The 21,588-nt window shown below is 40.2% G+C and overlaps 1 protein-coding gene across 2 annotated transcripts in view; it reads left to right on the forward strand.

The window, feature by feature from the left end:
* Positions 1 to 21,588, forward strand: part of PARP12 (poly(ADP-ribose) polymerase family member 12) — a 75,390-nt gene that overhangs the window by 44,073 nt on the left and 9,729 nt on the right. For both annotated transcript variants that reach the window (XM_037836031.1, XM_037836032.1), the window contains exons 6-8: positions 7,817 to 8,012; positions 13,817 to 13,955; positions 17,272 to 17,368. In XM_037836031.1, coding sequence (XP_037691959.1) covers positions 7,817 to 8,012; positions 13,817 to 13,955; positions 17,272 to 17,368 — 432 coding nt within the window. The remainder of the gene's footprint in view (positions 1 to 7,816; positions 8,013 to 13,816; positions 13,956 to 17,271; positions 17,369 to 21,588) is intronic.

The raw sequence follows: 21,588 nt of genomic DNA on the forward strand, positions 1-21,588 counted from the left end.
TTCTTGGCCTGAATTGTTTCAATTGTCTTGTCTTTAAGTTTACTGATTCCTGTACTAGTTCTAATCTGTTGAACTGTCTAGGGAATTTTTCATTTTGGTTACTGTTGTCTTTAGCTACAGTATTTCTATTGGGTTCCTTTTTAAAATTTGTCTTTTTATTGCAATCTTCCTATTAATTTATCATTTTCCAGATATCCTGTAGTTCTTTCTCTGTGTTTTTCCTTATCTCTTTGGGCTTATTGAAGGTCAGTTTCTTAAAAGTTTTTGTCTGATATGTCCAAAGTCTGGTCTTCATTTTTGATGGCTTGTTGATTTTTATCCTGTTCCTTTGGATGGGCCATCATTTTCTGTTTCTTCTTCTGTCTTGTCTTTTGTTGCATACGGTACATTTTAATATTTTAGTGTGTTAACTGCTGGATTTAGTCCCTGAAATATTTGTTTAGTTTGTATCCAGCTAGTAGTATGACAGAGATTTCGTTGAGTGCCAGGAGCTAACAAAAACAAGCAAATCAGTAGAAAACATCTCTTTTACAGTCTTTGCAAATTGTCTCTGTATTGGCTGGTGCTCCCCTTCAGAATTTAGCCTTCCTATCAAGAACTACTTGAGGTGAATGTGAAGTACAGGGTCCTGTCTTTTCTGAGACTGAATCTGGTCCTCGGTATGTGCTCGTGCCTTAGGAATTCCCCGTTTATAGGAATTTGAATGCCCTTTATTCTCCATATGAAAGAGACTTTCTCTTCTCCTGTGTGCTCTGTTCTATGACTTAAAGGGTGATCTTTTGTCCCAGGCCACTTTTACTGTTTTTTTCTTTTTTACACTTCTTCTGCCTGCAGGGCAAGTTCTGGGGGTGGCAAGCCTGAGATGTGTTTCCTGGTTCAGTCTTCCACGCTGCCCCCAATACACAGGAACTTACATACAGGCACTGTGGTATGCACGTAGGGGTTACTCTGCTCCCTCTGGAACAGGCTAAGAGCCCTACAACGGGAACTCAGGCTGGCTCCACACCATGTTGGGGACAGTGTTGGGAGGGTCAAGAAAGGACATTATGAGCTTTTCTTACTGTTAATTTAGACCTGCATTTTCTTCATTTGGCACTTGCCCATTTACTGCAACCCGTTAACTATTTTCTGGAGTTCTGAGGAAGATGGCTTTGTCTGTTTTTCCTTGTTGTTTAAAGGTTCTGTGAGGGAATGGCACCCTGGAGTGTCTTATGCTGCCATTTTGTTCACCCTCTTTTGAATCCAGTAAGTTTATGTTTTTCCACGAGTTGTTCTTTTTTTTAATTTTCAAATGTATTATCATAAAGTTGTTTGTAATATTCCCTCTGGTGTCTACAGCATCTTTAGTTTTGTCACCATTTACATTTATAATATTTTTTTTTCCTTTCTCTTTTTTCCTTATCAACCTAGCAGAGATTATTAATTTTACTAGTTTTTTTTCCTTTAAAAAAAACCAACAGGAGAAACTAAGATGGCAGCTAGGTGAGGCAGGGCAAAGGAACACCTCCATGAAAAACACTAGATAAGGACCAGAGAGTGACCCAGAATACTGGTTACAGCGATGTGCCAGCTGGACGAGATCTGCTAGTTCCCAGGGGCTGTATACTTGGTGAAACCGGGAGTCTGCATTCTGAAATGATTAAGCTGGCTGGAAGTTCCACAGCCACGTGGCGATCTGGGGAAGCCAGGGTTTGGCGTTTGGAGACCCACGGGCTCTTTTAAAATAAAAAAAGGGGGAAAAACCCAGGAGTGGCTGCAGCTGTGATTGTGGGAACCATGCAGTTAAACACAGCAAGAGGGGGCTGGGCTGGCCTCTCGGTGTCTGGCCTGGAATATAGCCCGCTGCAGATACCCTTGGGGTCCGGGGATCGGAGGGGAGAGCCGGAAGCAGAAAGAAACCCGCGGCTAGCAGCTGGCCCCCCGGAGGGCTGGATAAACTCCTGCCCGGGGCCGTGCCCACAGCCCAGAGCCCCGCCAGTTGTCCCGGAGCTGGGAAGGAGGAACTCTGTGAGGAGGGGGGTGTTGAGAACGCCCCGTTTGGCCATTTTTGCATCAGACTGAAAGCGCTCCAGTACAGCCTGGCAGCCTGTGGCTTCCCTCGAGGGACGGTGCGCACTGGTGACGTAGCACGGCATTCCCTTGGCAGAGGTCCTGGAGGATTGCAGCTGGATGGGGGGACCCGCTCGGAGAACCCAGGGACGCTACACCAAGTCCGGTGGTTTGTGGGACAGCGAGAGAGAGGGTCTGGGGCTGAAATGAAACAAAGGCTTGGACTCTTGCGGCGGCCTTGAATCTCTGGGAACCAGGGGGATTTGAATAGTGAGGGTGTCCTTCCTCCCTTGCCACCCATACAAGCGCCCCGCATTCAGGGCAGATGGCTCCAGCAACACACCCAGGCTGAGTTCTCCAGCTGGACCCCACAAGAATCATTTCCCCACACACCGCGGGGACAAGGTGGAGAACTGACTTGAGAGGTATAGCAGCATCTGCTGGTTAGAGAAAGTGTACGTCACCAAACTATGTTTCTGAAAAATTTAGATAGGTTTTTTTTTTTACAACTTGAAAGATTCCTGTCGAGCAGAGCAAATGCCAAGAGGCCAAAAGCAACAGAAAATCTCAATGCATATGATAAAACCAGATGATATGGAGAATCCAACTCCAAACACACAAATCAAGTTATCAGAAGATACAAAGTACCTCGCAGAATTAATCAAAAAACTACAATCGAGGAACGAAAACATCGCAAAGGATTTGAAGGACATCAAGAAGACCATGGCCCAGGATATAAGTGACGTAAAGAAGACCCTAGAAGAGCATAAAGAAGACACTGCAAGAGTAAATAAAAAAAATAGAAGATCTTATGGAAATAAAAGAAACTGTTGGCCAAATTAAAAAGACTCTGGATATTCACAATACAAGACTAGAAGAAGCTGAACAACATCTCAGTGTCCTAGAAGTCCACAGAACAAAAAAATGAAAGAACAAAAGAAAGAATGGAGAAAAAAATTGAAAAAATCAAAATGGAACTCAGGGATACAATAGATAAAATAAAACGTCCAAACTTAAGACTCATTGGTGTCCCAGAAGGGGAAGAGTAGGGTAAAGGTCTAGAAAGAGTATTCAAAGAAATTGTTGGGGAAAACTTCCCCAACCTTCTACACAATATAAATACACAAAGCATAAATGCCCAGCGAACTCCAAATAGAATAAATCCAAATAAACCCACTCTGAGACATATTCTGATCAGACTGTCAAATACTGAAGAGAAGGAGCAAGTTCTGAAAGCAGCAAGACAAAAGCAACTCACCACATACAAAGGAAACAACATAAGACTAAGTAGTGACTACTCAGCGGCCACCATGGAGATGAGAAGGCAGCGGCATGACATATTTAAAATTCTGAGAGAGAAAAATTTCCAACCAAGAATACTTTGTCCAGCACAGCTCTCCTTCAGATTTGAGGGAGAGCTTAAATTTTCACAGACAAACAAATGCTGAGAGATTTTGCCAATAAAAGACCTGCCCTACTTCAGATTCTAAAGGGAGCCCTACCAACAGAGAAACAGAGAAAGGAGAAAGAGATACAGAGAATTTTAACAGACATATATAGTACCTTACATCCCAAAGCACCAGGACAGTCATTTTTCTCTAGTGATCACGGGTCTTTTCTCCAGAAGGGACCATAAGCTGGGACATAAAACAAGCCTCAAGAAATTAAAAAAAAAAAAAATTTGAATGTACTCAAAGCACATTCTCCAACCACAATGGAATACAAATAGAAGTCAATAATTTTTGAACTGTAACTCCACTATTTACTTCCTACATGATATAAATTACACAGACACTCTGATGACAAATCAGTGGTTTTGAACTCAATGTAAAATATGTGATTTTAGACAACTATATAAAGGTGGGGGAATGAAGGAGTATAGGAACATAGTTTATGTATCCTATTGAAGTGAAGGTGGTATCAAAGAAAAACAAGATTGATAGGGATTTAAGAGGTTAATTTTAAGCCCCACAGTAAACACAAAGAAATTATCAGAGAATATAACCATGGAGATGAAATGTAGAGTTTGGGTTAAGAGAAATGGGGGAAGGGGCAATGGGGAGTTAAGAAATGATTGTGGAGTTGCTGTTTGAGGTGAAGGGAAATTTCTAGTAATGGATGGTGGGAAAGAGCGTTACAACATTCTAAATGTGATTAATCCCACTAATGGAAGGCTAGGGAGGGGGTGGAATGGGAAATTTAGGCTGTATATATGTTTCCACAACTGAAAAAAAAAAAAAAAAAAAGACAGTCTAAATAGATGACAATTGAATGCCAAGGATGAACTTGGATGGGATTGGAGGATAGAGGACAGGAGGCTCAAAGGGACACAGTTGAGACATAAGGAAAAGGAAGTATAGAATGTAACCTTTGTATCGTTGAATCTCTTGTACTTCGTAGCTGCGCTTAATGGGATTGCATAAAAGAATGTTCTCATTCATGGGAAGTGTATACGTGAATTACAGTGTATGCTCAAGGATATGTGCAGCTAGCTCTCATATGTTCAGAAGACAGAGCAATAGATGATGGATGATAAATAGGGATGGAGGGAGGGAGGGAGGGAAAGAAATAGCAATGTGACAGCATGTTAAAGTTGGTGGATTGAGTTATCGGGGGAGGGAGGTCACGGTATGATGGAATTCTTTGCATGGGGTTAGTATTATTTTTGCAACTGTTCCTATAACTTTGAATTTATTTCAAAATAAAAAAATAAAAAAAAAAACAAAAAAACAAAAACAAAACCGACATTTGACTTTTTTGATCTTAAGAATTAGATGACCCTTGGGTTATTTCTAATGGTATTTTGAATCTGCTTGTTTGTTTATTTAATTTCAAACCAATTGTATTTTGGTCAAATGTAGACCTTGTGATAATGGTTTCTTACTAGTTTGACTTACTTTAGCCATGATTAGTTTTTGTAAATATTTTATGTGTGCTAAAAATTTTTGATGCAGTTTTAGATCAAGCTTGTTAATTTTGTGGTTCAGTCTTATGTATCCTTATTTATTTCTTTCTGTCTGGTTCTTTCATCAGTTACTGAGAGAGGTATGTTAATCTCTTATTAAATTTGTTGGTTTCTCCTTGTAATTCCATTAATTTTTGTTTTATATATTTTTACAATTGTTAAGTATATACAAGTTTAAAATTTTTATCTTTCTGGTGACTTGAGTCTGTTAGCAATATAAATTGATCATTTTTATTTCTTGTAATGATTTTTGTATTAATTCTGTTTTGTCTGATATTAATATAGCTATCCCAGCTTTACTTTATAGTTTAGCATTCTTTTACTTTTAAGCCTTTAGTACTTATGTTTAAGTATATTTCCTGTAAACATCATAGAAGTGGATTTTTTCCACTTTGACAATCTTTTTCTTTTAATCAAAGTTAGTTTATTTACGTTTATTGTGATTACCTAGCATTTGATTTTATTTCTACCCTACCATTTTAGTTTTTGCTATTCATCCCACTTTTCCTATATTTTTCTCTCTTTTTTTTTTGTCTTTTTTTCTTCCTCATTTAATATTTTCCCCCATCTACTAGTTTCGAAGTCATAGATTAAATTTCTTTTCTTTTAGTGGTTACCTTAGAAATCTTAATAGGCACTTTAACTTAACAAAGCTTAAGCTAATCTGTACCTTTTATCTTTCTCTCAAACAATAAAAGAACCTAGAACATTTGAATTCTGACTAGTTCTATCATTGAGACTTATATACTATTTAAATGAATTTGGGCCGATTACTTAACCTCTCTTTGCCTTAGTTTCTTCATATGTTAGAATAGCTGAAATAATAGTTTCTACATCATAGGGTTAATGTATTAAATGAATTAAACCATATACAATGACATATACAATGTGTTTTATAAGTGTTGTAACAATTATGTTTTTACGTACAGAAGTTAGAAATTATCATTGTTTTATACAGTCAATATTTGCTTAAACTTACACATTTACAATTTTAGATTTTTCTATTTCTTGTTGCACCTCACACTTCTCATGGATTATTTTTGTTCAAGTTCATCTCTTACTATGTGTGCTAGAGTCTGGTGGTGAATGTACTTTGTGTTTTTCAAAAGTGCCCTTTGTTTCATCATTATTTGTTGGGTATTTTCTCTCAGCTCTTCAAAGATACTATTCTATTGTTTCTGACTTCCATTGCTTCTATTTAGAAGTTAGCTGTCAGTCAAAATGTAGCTAATCTGTTTTTTTTTTTTTTCTGGCTGTTTTTTAATATCTTGTTCTTTGGTGTTTTACAGTTTCGCTAAGATCTGCCTATGTGTGGTTTTATTTTTAATTATTCCACGTGTAGTTTGTTGTGTTTTTTGAATCAAAGGCTTTATATTTAAATCAATTCTGGAAGCTTCTCAGCTGTGATGTCTTCAGGTGTTGCTTCTCTCCTATTATCACTATTTCCTTCTGGCTTCTTATTAGGCACATGTTAGGATCTCAGTTTTTCTTTTGTATGTATCTTAAGTTCTTTTTCATTCTCTTTTTCTGCTGCTGCTGCATTAGGGAGAATTTCTTCACCTCAGTCTCCCAGTTCACTGATTTGGCCTTATCTGAGCTCCACCGTGGTTTTGAATTTTAAATATCATATTATTTACTTTAAAAAGTTCTGTGTTTCCTTCAAATTTACTTGATCAAGTTTCCTAATCTTTTGATCTTTACTCATACTTTTGCTACCCAATTTAATTTTTTAAAACACTTTCTAGATTTGCATCTGACAACTGTCATGTTTGTAGCCTTTGATGGTTTCTGTTTGTTTTTGCTGACTTTGGCTCATGGTGTTTTATTTCTTGGTTTTGTGATTTATTTGATTGTGAGCTCATGTTTGAAACTTTAGCTGTGGAAATTCTTTTGAGACCTGGATTGAAGATACGCTCCTCCAGAGAGGTTTTCTGTTTGCTTCTCTGGGCGCTACTACCTTGGATCTTTTTAAAAATTAAGTCTCAGCCTGTAGTTTCTTAGTTTCTTCTTTGTCACTGAAAGCGTGAATCTGCCTAAAACTTGTGAGGTCCAGCTTGTGGATTGTGAATTCTCAGGGGAAATTATCACCTCTCCATCCAGAGCCAGAATCAATGTAGGCAAATTCCTTTGCTGCCTCCCTTTGTAAGGCAGTTCCCCTCCCCTTGCCTCCCTTTACTAAGCATATGTAGCCTGTGAGGATCTTGGTTTTATGCATAAGTGTCCCTTGAAATTTGACACCCTTCCTTACCCTGGCCTTATATTTTCTTTCCAGTTTCCCCATTGCTGTTAAAAACAGGGCTCTTTGTCATTTTGCATTGACAGTGCTCTTGAACAACCACTGGCTTTAGTACTCACTTACCTTTCTGATTTTACACCTTTCTTTTTTCTTTAGGCAGTGTAGCATTCAGAAAGGGAGTTTATCCTGGTGGTTGAGAATCAGGCTCTAGAACCCAGCTGTTTTACTTAACCCCCCCTCTACCATCTGTTAGCTGTTTGACCTTGGATACATTTCTTAACCTTTCTGTGCTTCTGTTTTCCCATCTGTAAAATGAGGAGAATAACCACATAGAGTTATGGGATCTAAATTTGTTAATATACGTAAAGTGGTCTCACAATAAACACTCAATATATGTTAACTGCTATTAATTTTTTGGCCTCTAGGGATTTCCCTTACTTTCCTGCCAGCACTGCAATGCATTTTTTAAAAGAATATTTTAACCAGCATTTTTCTGCATTTTGTATAGGAAGAATTTTCAGGATAATTGATCTTCTGTATTACCAATCTGTCTTTTTTCCCCTCAGGATCCTTTGTGCTCAGTCAGCCAAGAAACTGCACTTTGATTGTCTGAGCTTTGACTCCATGACGTATGGTACTGCCCGGGCTCGCCGCCTCTCCACAGCCTCCTCAGTAACCAAACCTCCACACTTCATCCTCACAACCGAATGGATTTGGTACTGGACTGATGAGCTTGGTTCTTGGCAGGAATATGGAAACCAAGTAAGTGTGATGGAAAGGGAGTGAGTATTTCTTCATGAGAATTTATGATAGAGGAGCCTTTCCAAACATAAGCTCAGGGATTATTAGGGAGGAAGTTCTTGATGGACCCCAGAATATCTGTTTATGACTCACTTGCTTTGGGGGATTTACAGCAAAAATAAGTAACTTGGGGTTCCTTTGTATGAGGTTTCTTCTTTGAATGGCTACAGAGAACTGAATGACTAAAAATTGTAGTGAGATCACATTTTTTCATTGGTTTGCATTCAATGGGGTAGAAAGATGCTCCTATTACTCGTTGAACAGGTACTCTGGAATGTATGTAGGTACTCTGTTGTGTGTGTAGGTAAGTTTTTGTAGCTGCAGCATAAGGTTTAAGACTTTCCCAAGCTGGCTTTCTGCCCTTTGTGTAATAGCAACTTTACAGAAGGTGATCAAGCACAAGAAAATTTACTTACAGCAGTGATCAATCTGGAATGAATAACTGTTCCTGTCAGTTATTTGAAGGTGTTCATGGATAGATCAGATTAAAAGGTCACTTTTATGGTCACTTGTATGGGTACACATAGAAGGTACATTTTCTAAAATGAAAACTGGGATAGGATCTGATATATTTTTGTACTCTTGAGTTGTAAAAAGCTGTAGTGAGGCTTGAATTTCTTGTTCTTAACTGCACTTAAAGTATTTTTTTTCCCTCTCTGGCAACACTATACTATAAGCTCTATGAGGGCAGGGAGTTTTGTTTCTCTTTTGCCACTGATATGTCCTCCATGCCTAGAATGATGCTTGATGCATTGTATGTAGTCAGGAATATACATGACTGATTGAGTGAGAAAAGTATTGCTGCCCCACAGCCTGTTGGTCACTTGGAAATGTCTGTTCTCAGCAGTGGCCTCATTGACTTGAGCCCTCATTCTTCCCCTACTCCTTTCTTCCCAGCACCAGCCTTCTCTCATCTGCTTGTCCATCCTACCTCTCTTTCCACCACCTTTTTCCCTCTCAGGCATCCTGGGTCTCTGCCTTATTTGCTGTGTGGATCCTGTTTAGGGACTGCTGTGAAGCATGTAGCTTTTGAGAGAGGTTCTGTAACATGTCTAGGACTTGTTAGGAGCATGAGGGAGAGATCCTATAGCCTGATGATGATCAGGAGTGGCTAATCAAGCTCCATGAATCAGGCTTCTTTGGTGATAAGATGCAAAAATGGTGGATGAGAAGCGCAGTAAATGCAGATGAATAACATTTCATTCAGTGATTTGTTTGACTTCTCGGAGAGGGAATGGGAGTGAAAAAAGCTCCCTGGGAGCCGAAGGGATACTACAGGGCCCTGAGGGGACCCTGGGCATAACTAAGGTTCCCTAGGTGACAACTGGATTATCACAACTTCGGGGACTAGTTTCTCCCTTTTCTTTTCTATGCTATTTCTCCTTCATTACAGCATAGTCAGTTAAAGTGCATAAACTCTTCTAGAACAGTTTGAGAATTTGGGAGGGATGAACTTTATGTAGATACTATTGATACACCCATGTGTTGGTGGGGTGTGGATGTGGATGAGTGGGCTCCAGCTGCATAGTCTCATTTTCCACTGTAAGTTTGACAGCTTCATAGGATGATCTGTCCATTCTAGTCCACCCTTTCCCACACACTTCTGGCATAACCCCATATTTGGATTCTTGCTTCGCTTTCTGCTAATTGCCAGTTCAAAACAACTTACTCTTGATTCCCAGAAAAGCAAGGTTCTTTTCTGTTTGAGCTCAGGATTTACCCCAAAATTTCAGGTCATAGTTGCTCCCACACCTAACCTAATCTTGTATGTAAAGGTATTCCTAGTCTCAGTCCACCAAATTTTCCTGCATTAAACAACCTTTCTTAGGTGTTAGGTTCCAGGAAGCATCACCCTGACCCCAAAAGACCTACCCATCACTGTTTACTGGAAAGTCTCCCATTTATTTATTCCTCCACTTGCTTAAATCTGACTTCTACCACTATCACTTGTTCATCTAGTCAATATTCATGGAGTACCTGTGCAGGTGGGATCCAGCCAGACTGAAGGCAAAGGGCCATTCCAGCAGCATTTCTAGCCTTTGCTGAGCCTGTTGCCCACTCCCTCCTAATGCTCCTGGCTTTCTGCCCTGTTGTTGCTCCTCCTCTGTCTCCTTCATGGGATTCTTCTTTCCACTCCCCTTTGTAAATGTTGGGGTTTCCCAGGGGTCTAGCCCATCTTCTGTTTTACCCACTCACATGTTTGTCCTGAGTGATATCAAGGATACTTTGACAGTGCTGACGATACTGAGTGGTCTCTAATCTCTTTCTCCAGACCTGATTCTTCAAATTTCAGATTTGTGTATCCAGATACCTGCCTAATATTTCTACTGGATGCCCCATGCACAGCTCAGAGCTGCTCTGAACTGAATCTAATGGTTCCCCTTTCACCCATTTTCCCCCTCACATGTTTCCTAGCTTACTCCATCACCTGGGATAGGAACCTGGCAGTCCTCTTAGACTTCTTTCCTGTCCACCCTCAAATCAGGAAATCAAGACTAGATTTTACTGTCAAAATATTTTTCAAAACGTGCTCCTCTTCTTCATCCCTGTCACAGTTCTGGCCTTTCTCTTCTTGTCCCTCTGTTGCTTCTAATAGCCTCCTCACTTGCCTCCCGAGGTGTGTGGTCTTTGCTACCTCAAAGCCATCTTTGAGCTGTGGCCAGAGAAATTTTTCTAACGTGCTTTGCCCCGTGTCCCACCCACTGGTATCTGTCCTATGCTTGGAGGATTAGTTCCAAGCTCTCCTTCATTCAGCTTTCAAGTCCTTCTGTGGCAGCCCTTGGCATCCTATCGCCCTTGCTGCCACCTGTCCCTACATACCTCTGTGACTTCACTGCTCTGCCCTCCTGAATGCCCGTTTAGCACAGTGGGGCCACCATTTTACACATTCCACACTGGTGTACAGAGAACTTATGGAAGCTTTATTTTCCTCCTGGTGTTTTCTCTTTGGCTGGCCATTCCTCCAGGAATCCTGTGGAGCCCCATGTGGTTGGGGGTCCACCTGGCTGCTGGCTTCTTGAGAACCTTGAAGGGCTTCCTCTTTCTTCAGCAGAGTTTGTCTGCATTATCTCCTTGTTTTTAGGGTAGCTCTGCTCTCTCACCCTTAGCCAGGCTCTGTCAGGCTGGGGTCATTTAGGTTCACTCTCCAGAAGGTAAATCCCTTCAAGGTGCTGGTTGTTGGCCTAGGAGATAACTGCTTCTTATTAACACTTTAAACCAGTCTCCAAGTTTCCGGGCATCTCCAGCTCCTGAGCCTTTCTGGGTTCTCTGGTGCAGGTAGGCAAGCCTCGTCTGCCCCCTCCCAGCAGGTACTGAGCTTGGCTTTCTTGGGTCTGTTAAGTCAGCTACCACTCTCATCTGCTTTCCATCTTCCATTTTGTTGAAAAATCTCATGTGCCATTGTTTGTTTTCCCATTCTTTGTCCTTATGGATTTATGCCTTCTAAAAACTCCTTTATATCATTTTAATGAGGTTCAAGGAAGGTCTTTTAAAAGAGTTTTTTTGTGGTAACATACATTAACATAAAATTTGCCATTCTGACCATTTTAAAGTGGATACTTCGGTGGCGTTAATTATATTCACAATGTTGTGTTGCTATCACCACCATCCATTACCAAGACTTTTCATCACCCCAAAGAGAAACTCTGTACCCATTAAGCAATAACTCTCCATACTCTTCTTCCTCCCATCCCTGGTAACCTCCAGCCTGCTTTCTGTCTCTCTGAATTTGCTTATTGTAGACATTTCATATGGTGGAATCATACAATATTTGTTATTTTGAGTCTTTTTTCACTCAGCATAATGTTTTCTAGAGGAGGCCTTTTTAACCTTCTTTGTTTGCCTATAATTAATAGAATCTTTTTCATGCATCTACCTTCCCCCTTTATAGGAATATAGAAATGTAAACTTGCTGTCTCCATCTCTTCTGGTCTTTGAGGGTCTTGTCTCTGCTCTGCCTGCCCTGCCTGAGAAGCCTTTTGGATGTACAGACGAGTTTCCTCTGTCTCTTAGGGCAGGGCGATTGGCATGAGAGGCTCGTGCTCCTTGTGCATCTGGTCACTGCTTACCCTGCGGGCCTCTGCTCCTGCAGGCCATGACTGCTGTGGTGTGCTGGCACTTGCCTGGTGGGGCTCATGGGCCTCCCTGTCACCTTGGCCCTCACTGATGCCGCCTGTCTCCTTGGCTCTCAGCCAGCACTGTCATCCACCTCCTGGTATTGCCAAAGGCCACATGGGAACTTCTCTGGAGCCCCAAGGAACTAAACTCAGAACTTCCTCAGCTTAAAACTAATGTGACTGCTCATTGTTGGTTTCTCCTTGTAGATCCCAGTTGGGAGGTTTAGCTTTAAAATCCCTTTGCTTTTTGCTTTCTGCTGCACCAGTTGCATCTCCCCACCTTTCCACTCCTCAAGGGATTTTGACTTCAGGTTTGGCAGGCGGGGCATGATGTATGAGTCTGTTTTCCTTCTCTTTCTGTTTCTCCCCACTCTTTGTTTAATTTCCTTAATTTCCTTGGGCCAGGGTGGAAGGGATTTTTCTTTTTCTTTTCCTTTCCCTTTGTTATCTAGAAGGATTTCTTTGCCAATCTTTCTCCTCCCCTACTTCAGCCTAATGGTGTAGCCTTAAAGGACTACAGGGGTTCACTGGTTCCCACTCTGTCCTGGTCATTCTCAGTAATGCTATTCTCTGCTTTTATAGCACTCCTTGCAGACCTGTGTTTGATTTTGAGCCCGATGCATTGAGTTGCATTGAAACGTTTAGCTGTCTCCCCTCCCCAATGCTTCACTCAGTTACCTGAAGTCAGGCAAGGGTCTTGTTTTATTGATTGTTCTATTCATAATACTTAGAACTTGTGACCTAGAAGGATAGGATGGTAGTGATAGAGGGAGAAGTTATGGGGACTGAGGAAGTGATAGATCCGATAACTCTCATTTTAGTTATCAGTGCAATATCAACTATAATAAGAATGAAGTTGATGACAGGTAGTATGTATTGAGTGTTTTGTGTTCCAGGCACTGTGCTCAGTACTGTACATGCCTTATTTTAATTATTTTTCCAACCTCTTGAAGACGGTACAATATTGTTATTATTCCTGTTGTATAGTTGAGATAACTGAGGTTCAGAGAGGTTAAAATAATTTGCCAAGGTTATGGGGTATATAGGTTTGGAAGCCATAGTTCAAACTTGGCCAGTCCAACCCAAAATATTAGCTATCTTTTAGGCAGTTGTAGAGAGGATGAGATCAAAATCTGTAATAGAAAGGAAAAAAAGGAAAATTTAAAAAATAGAAGAGCCCTCCAAGGGACCAGAAAAAGAAAACAAGTAAGGAGGCCTGAGCTTTGATTAAAGAATGATGGAAACAAAAACAGACCAAGAGGAGGCAACGTTGCTCAGGCTGATAAGCCAGGCAGCATTTGAGCGCTCACTGCTGTTTTTTGACATTCATGCGAGCTGTTGTATCATCCATTCTGAGTCATTTGAATATCCTCTGTCCCATTTCTCCCATTCCTGTTATCTTGTTTAGCAAGATCCATATTAACTGTCTTCCATTTTTTAGGGCACCTCTTAGGAGACAGTCATGTTGGCTGCTATTCTTGCCTCCCTCTCCTGCCACACCCCCAGCTCCTCCCTCCTGCCTCTCTGCCTCTTCCCATGACATGAAGATCTGTTGTGGGCATATCCAAAATGTGGTGAGGACACCACCCGGCCTCTTTCTTCTTCATTGTGGATCTGGCCTTCATGAAGGATCTGGCTTTCCCCTTGCAGGGCATGGCACACCCCGTGACCATCAGCAGCAGTGACTTGGAGAAGGCCTACCTGGCATACCGCACACCAGGGTCTGATGCCCAGGCAGCGATGCTGAAGTTCAAAGCTGGAAAGCACGAATATGAGTTAGACTTCAAAGGTATTTCTGGACCCACTGTGCTCACTAGCGGAGCCAAGCCACCTTTGGTTCTGCCTGTTTCACACTAACAGTGGAGTGGCTTCACATACACCATGAGGGTCTGTGCTGGTACCAGGCAGGAAGGGGCTGCTGTGATCCCTGCCCCAAGTGCTGTCATCCATAAGGGGAGATGGATGTAAACGTGCCTAGGGGGTTTGAGAAGAGAAGACATGGAGAAGAAGACTGTAGCCCTTTGTGTGGAGGGAGAAGCAGGTCCGCTTGTATGCAGTGGTGGGTTGTTCTGTCGGCCATGCATGAGTCCTTCTATGTCAGAATAAACCTTCATGGTTCTGCAGTGGCATGCTTGTCTTCTCACTTCCTGGTCTGGCAGTATCAATACCATCTTTTTCTGTAGGAGCCCTTGAAGAGATGGAATGCTGGGTTAAATGAGTGGTGGACACACATTTTAATTAAAGGCTACTGGGAAGCAGATTTTAGTGTACTCACGGTGTCCTGAAACTGGGAATTAAAAGATTTGTACTCATTGGCTTAGTGGACAAGAGTGGGCATCACACACCTTTGGCCAGTTCTTGCAATGACCAATTTGTGAAATCAGTGTGGATTTTTGTGTGTTTGTTTTGGTTTTGCTGTAACTTCTCTTAAGCTCTTTCTACATGGATATATCAGTCCAGTTCTGTTCAATTCAGTTTTGCCTGTATTTCACATTTTAAACGGAGTCCTTTGAATGGTCAACATTTTTTTAATATTGTCAAATATAACATATATACATAGAAGTGATAACTTTCCAAGTGCAACTTAAGTAGTTAGCAAATTTCAAAGAATATTATAGATTACAGTTCCACAGTTTCAGCTATTTCCTTATTGTGATATATAACATATATACAAAAAGGTAATATCTTTCAAAGTATGATTTAACAAGCAGATATATAGGAAATTTCCAAAGTTGTTATGAGTTATAGTACCATAGTTTCAGTTATTTCCTTGTTATGAAATATAACAAATACACAAAAAGTTTGGCTTTCAAATTACAATTTAACAAGTAGCTATAGAACAAATTTCAGAGGGTGCTGTGTTACAGTTCCACCATTTCAATTCTTTCCTTCTAGCTATTGTAATACCCAGCAACTAAGAAACAGAAAGTGATACAAAGTGAATGCTCAACATTTTATAAGGGACTAAGTAGGCTTTCCTTTAAAGCAGTTTACCATTTTCTCTTTTTGTGGATCTTCATTCTATCTGGAGGGGAGTAAAGTGTTTTTGGTGAATTATTCTAAAACCACTTTAACTCCTGCTTTTAGCCAGTTGTTTTTTTGTTTGTTTGTTTTGTAGCACTTGTGGTTTTGCTTAAGGTAGACTTATTGCTCCCTCTACACGGCCTTCCAGGGAACCTAGAATTTTACTGTACTTTGCCATGAGAACTGCTTCCCAGTCCTTCACCTGCTGGAGAACAACTCTAAGTGATATGATTTGCAAACCGCAGTCTGACAAGCACAAGTGGACCAAAGGGGACAATGGGAGATATTTGAAATAATTGAAGTCAGGGCTGCCCTCAAAGATCAGGTCTCCATAACTATGATTCATCTGACTGCTGCTGTTAATAGTTTGAAATATTTTTTTAAAATAGATGGAAAGTAACAAAACAGACCAAGCAAAAATATCAGCTGCAATGTTTATCATTTTCAGCCTAGACAACAGCCCCCAGGGGACATAGCAAAATTTCAAGGTGATGGTGAGGAGAGGCATATACGTACACTTTAAAAAAAGCATAGTGACTACAGACTGACTTAAATTATTTTGGGTGGGTGTAATTTTTTTTTTTTAATTCTTTTTTCTTCTTTTGATAGATAACAGTAGCCAGGAGAAGTTTTAGCTATTTCCCTCACAACTTCACTAATTGGTATAATGAAAGCAAGACTCAGAGCAAAATCTGCCACACACATACATATTTATTAACTAAATATTTACTAGGAAGCAAGTACATTAAAAAAACAAACAAACAAAATCCCATTCAACAGGTCAAATGACTTCTGTAGGACCAGGAAAGACTCAGCTCTGACCTTTTAGGGACTATTGTCACCAGAGATTCACCTGAGACAGATGCCAAGGTTCCAGAGGCAGAACTGCTGTCCTGTTAGCCTCCATCAGACAGGCAAAGTCCACCAAGGTCAGGGCTGGACCCAAGACTGTTTAGGGATTTAGCCCAGGTATTCTCTTTAAGGACAAAGTAGTGAAAAGGCCTGACTTTACCTTATCTGTGGAAGGTTAGGGAACATGTCTGACATATTTAGCCAGTTCACGTATCTTGAATATCTTTTCATTTCACCAGTGAAAGTCCATTTAAGATTAATCAAAAGGCCAATCAAAACCTGTTTAAGTATGCTGATTAGCCAAGCATCAATGGAAGTGGAAACAATAACAGAAGGGCTGTGGTATAGCTGTCTCTGGTTTATGATCTCCTGATTAGAACGGGGGTAGACCTGTCAGGAGTGAGCATTCCTGATTAACACCCAGGCTATAGCGTAACTTAAGGGACACATACTCAGGTGATCACACTTTTATGCTCAAGTGCAGTGAGGTAAATTTCAGGCACTGTAATGCTAAATACTAATATATGTATTATAGTAATATATATAATGCCATAATGTTTTTTAAATGAAGAATATGTTTTTGTACTTTTAATAGCATAAGGTCAAACTTGATAGGGTTTTCCTGGTGGGTGGAGATATGTACTCTAACTTCTAGGCAGCCAAGATTTCTCAATTTGAGGGACACTTGTCACCTTGAGCCTGAGGATGAATATGAGAATCTGGAGTGGGGGCAGGGGGAGATAGAGGTGGGTGATGTTTAGTAAAAAGTGGTATGGGTTGAAAATGGTTGAGAAATACTACTATTGAGTAAGTTTTGTCAAGTTAAAAAATATGTTCTTAAGAGTAAAATTGTTACATTAACTTTAAATCCCACTAACTCAAGAAGTGGTAATTTGGTCTCAGACTGGGCTGAAGCTTTTTATATCCAAGCTGGGAAAAATTACTAAGCAAAATAATAGTTTAAACAAGATTGGAATGAACAGTTTGAAAGCACTCATATATAATTGATATGTCAATTACTAATCATTCTTGTATTCATTAAATCCATTCTCCTAAGGATAGCTATTTTCTTTATGAATATTTGAAGTGTATAAAACTGGCTTATTTTTAATAGACTAATTCTGGGCCTTACGCATTTATATAGTTTCCCATCCTATTTAATTTGTGTTTATAAAGCATTTTCCTCCTCTCTTTGTGTGTGTGTGTATATATATAAATGTGTTTTTCAGCCTTTGTTCAGAAAAACCTGCTCTTTGGCGCGATCAGAAAGGTTTGCCGGAGACCCAAATACGTGTCTCCACAGGATGTGAAGGTGCAACAGACCTGGTAAGTTGCATTTGAGGAACTTGGTGTGAGTACCAGTTAGCGTGTGCTCAGCTGCAAGCAACAGAAAACCTACCGCAGATTGGCTAAAGCTTTAGGGGGACTTATTGGCTTATGTAACTAAATGCTTCAGAGCTCCCTGTCTGAGTTTTCTCTGTTCATCTCCCCTCTGTGGGTATTTGGGCTTTGTTTCACTCAATACCATAGTGCTGGTATTAATAGTGGTATTTTATAAAAGAGCTGAGAAATAATGAAACTGAAAATTAATGAAACTAAACATTTTGTATGACTCAAATCGAAAAGTATCAGAATGTCGTATATAATATGAATTTATAAGAGATAAATGTTAGATATATTATCATTCTAATGATGATGCAGATGCGGTTAATGAAGTGCTAGTCAAAATGACAAACTATACACAATATAAAATAAAGCGGAAAAAATCAAGAAACTGAAAAAATCCCACAATTAGATTTTTAAAATTTAAATGTGCCAGTGGTATTATTGAATGACAAACATGTTCTTGTGCATATTTTTCCAGCTGCTGAAAAAGTTCTTCCTGACTTTAGACCAGTTTTAGAAAATGGTGAGGAAATAGTAATAATCTAGCTCCAAGTATTTTCCCTCTGTTTCCATCTTCAGATGATTCTATCTTTTGTTTCATAACTTCAAGGAGATCTTTTTGAATGGCCCTTTGGTTTTCCCATTTTAGTTTTTTTGTACAGTCAGATCTTTCTCTTGGTAGCAAGCTGTGCCTTTTGTTTCTAACAGAACATTTTATGTACCTCTTTTTCCTTTAGTTTCATCACGTGTCAATGGCAATTCCAGTGCAGAGCTACCTGTAACAATTAGAATACTGTTATACATGAATAGGTTAGGGTGGTCACTGCCTAGACATCCCTGAAGATCAGGAAAGTGATTAAACTAGGGGAGTGGGTAGCAACAGACAAGATGGCATTTAACAAAGAATTATGAATACTAAATCTTTATGTAGTTTGCTTTTTCTTAGTTGCTAGGGTATTAGAATAGATAAAAGGAAAGAATTGAAATGGTGGAACTGTAACACATTGCACCCTTTGAAATTTGTTCTGTAGCTACTTGTTACATTGTAATTTGAAAGCCATACCTTTTTGTATATATGTTGTATTTCACAATAAGGAAACAACTGAAACTATGGTACTGTAACTCATATAACTTTGGAAATTTCCTGTATATCTACTTGTTAAATCAAACTTTTGAAAGATACTAACTTTTTGTATATATGTTATATTTCATAATGAGGAAATAACTGAGACTACGGAATTGTAACCTATAATGTTCTTTGAAATTTGTTCTCTACTTGTTAAATTGCACTTGGAGAGTTATCACTTCTATGTAAATATGTTACATTCCACAATTTTTTTAAAAAGAGCAGCTAAAGAGACAGTGACAATTACATAATCTTGGATGGGATTTAACAAAGGAGAAAAGGCTCAAAGGGACATTATTGGGACATATAAAAAGAATTGAAATATAGACTAAGTTTTATGTCAGTGTTAAATTTCTTGAACTTAATAACTACTTAAGATAATTGCACATAAGTGAATATTCTTGTTCTTAGGAAATATACATGGCTGTGTTAAGTGTTCAAGGAGCAGGATGTATACAACCCGTACTCAAGTGTTCAGAAAGTGGATTGATAGTGTGGTGGCTTGGATCTATGTACCCCAGAAAAACATGTTCTTAAACTTAATCCATTCCTGTGGAGTGAACTCATTATAAAGAGGACCTTTTGATGAGGTTACTTCATTTAGGGTGTGGCCCAACTGATTCAGAATGGGTCTTAATCCTTTTACTAAAGGCCTTGTAGGGAAGGCCACAGAAAAGAAAAAAAGCCAGTGGGAGCAGCCAAAAACTGAAAGTCAGTGGAACTTGGAAACAAAAGGAGAAGCCAGGAGACGCCACATGTGACAGAAAAGCCAAGGACCAAGGACCTAGAACACCAGTCTTCTGGAAAAAAGCATCTCCTTGATAACCCCTTAATTTGGACTTCTAGCCTCAAAACTGTAAATTCCCATTGCTTGCACCAACCCATTGCATGGTATTTGTTTTGGCAGCTAGGAAAGTAAAACTGGTATTGGAAAGTGAGGTACTGCTATTGCAAATACCTAAAAATGTGGAAATGCCTTTGGAATTGAGTAATGGATAGAGGCTGGAAGAATTGTGAGGGCTAAAACTGAATGAGAGCCATAGAGAAAGTATGTATTGACTTAGAGGATACATAATTCATCATGGATAGAATGTTGGTAGAAATATGGACATTAAGGTACTTCTGGCGAAACCTTAGAAGGAAATGATGAATGTATCATTGGAAATTGGAAGAAAGGTGATCCTTGTTATTAGTGGCAGAAAACTTGGAAAAATTGAGTTTTGCTTTTGGATGGAAGACAGAACTTGAAAGCAGTGAACTTGGATATTTAGCTAAGGAGATTTTCAAGCTAAGTATGGGAAGTGTAGCCTGGCTTCCCCTTGCCACTTATAGTGGAATGAAAGATTAAAGGGGTAAGCTGAGAAATGAACTCATAAGCACAAAGAAACCAGAAATTGATGATTTGGAAAGTTCTAAGCCCACCCAGATAGCATGCTCTGAGACTAGGGCCAGAAGTGGCTCTATCAGGGACCCTGGAAAGTGAGTCCTCAAGAATAGGGCTCCATGTGAGGGTTTAACTGAACATGGATCCAGTCAGCCATTTAAGTGGAAGTCAGGATTGGAAATGCAGTTATGCAGGAAGGATCTGTGGAAGGTTCTACTGTCTGATGGTTTGGACCCCTGTGAACTTCATGCAAAGCTGACAAGATTTTGCAAAATTTGTATGAGTGGAACCACTGCCATCCTGGACTGAAATGGACAGTGAAGGTATGAATTGAAGGAAGATTGACTTCTACAGCAGAACCATGGAAGTTGAGGTCTGGACCTAAGAGATCACCTTGGGCCAAAAGAGCAGGCCCACCCGTATTTGTGGAAAGGGCAGGTTCACCACTGTGTTTGGAAGGGGCAGGCCTCATGCCTCATTGTTCAGGGAGAGTGCTGCCACCCCAATGTTCAGAGATTGTGTGGTCTATGCCACGGCATTTGTGGAGAGCCTGGCCACCATCCCAAGGCTTGGAGAGGGTAGGGTCTGTGTGTCCCAGCATTTGTGGAGAGACTGGCTGCCATCCTGATGCTTGAGCAGTGTGAGCCCTTCACCTCAGGGCTCGGGGAGAGCATGGCCACTGCACACACACTTGGAAGAGGTGGGGTTGCTGCTACATCAGGACCACAGGACAGAGCATCAATCAATAGATGACTCTCAGACCTTGAAATCTAATGGCATTTGCCCTGCTGGATTTTGGAATTGTTTGTGACCCATGACTCCTGTTTCCTTCCAATTTCTCCCTTCTGGATTGGGTATATTTGTCTTATGCCTGTCTCTCCATTGTATTTTGGAAGCAGATAACTTGTTCTCTAGGTTTCACAGGTCCACCAATAGGGGAAGTGTGCCTCAGGATACACCGTACTCATAACCAATTCTGATGAGACTTTATAGGAAGAACATACCATTTGGTGGCCCAGAGGGTGGACTATGATGGCTTGGAGCTATATCCCCAGAAAAACATGCTCTTAAAGTTAATCCATTCTTGTGGGTGTGAACCTATTGTAAATAGAACCTTTCGATGACATTTCTTTGGTTAGGGTGTGGCCTGACTCAGGATGTGTCTTAATCCTGAAGGCTTTAAAGGGAAGGCCACACAAAGAAAGAGGGGCGGGGAGGCAGAAAACAGGGAGCAGCCAGAAGCTGGAAGTCAACAGAACCAAAAAGCCAGGGGAGGCCACCATGTGCATAGCTAAGTGACAGAAAAGCCAAGGACCAAGGATCTCTAGCAGCCAGCCCCAGAATGTCAAAGTCTTCTGGGAGAAAGCATTGCCTTAATGATAACCTTGATTTTGAACTTCTAGTCTCAAAACCATGACCCAATAAATTCCCATTGGTTAAGCCAACCCATTGACAGTATTTTCTTTGGCAGCCAGGAAATAAGACAAATAGATATAAAGATATAGATAGAATGGTATAGACAGAATGGATAGATAGATGGATAATAGATAGATGGATAGAATGATATGGAAAGTGTGGCAAAATGTTAAAATTGGTAGATCTGGATATCTAGGGGGTTAGGATAGGTTCTCTGTATGGGGTTTGTATTGT

The sequence above is a fragment of the Choloepus didactylus genome, chromosome 5 (genome assembly GCF_015220235.1).
Source record: "Choloepus didactylus isolate mChoDid1 chromosome 5, mChoDid1.pri, whole genome shotgun sequence".
In the NCBI taxonomy this organism is placed as follows: Eukaryota; Metazoa; Chordata; class Mammalia; order Pilosa; family Megalonychidae; genus Choloepus; species Choloepus didactylus.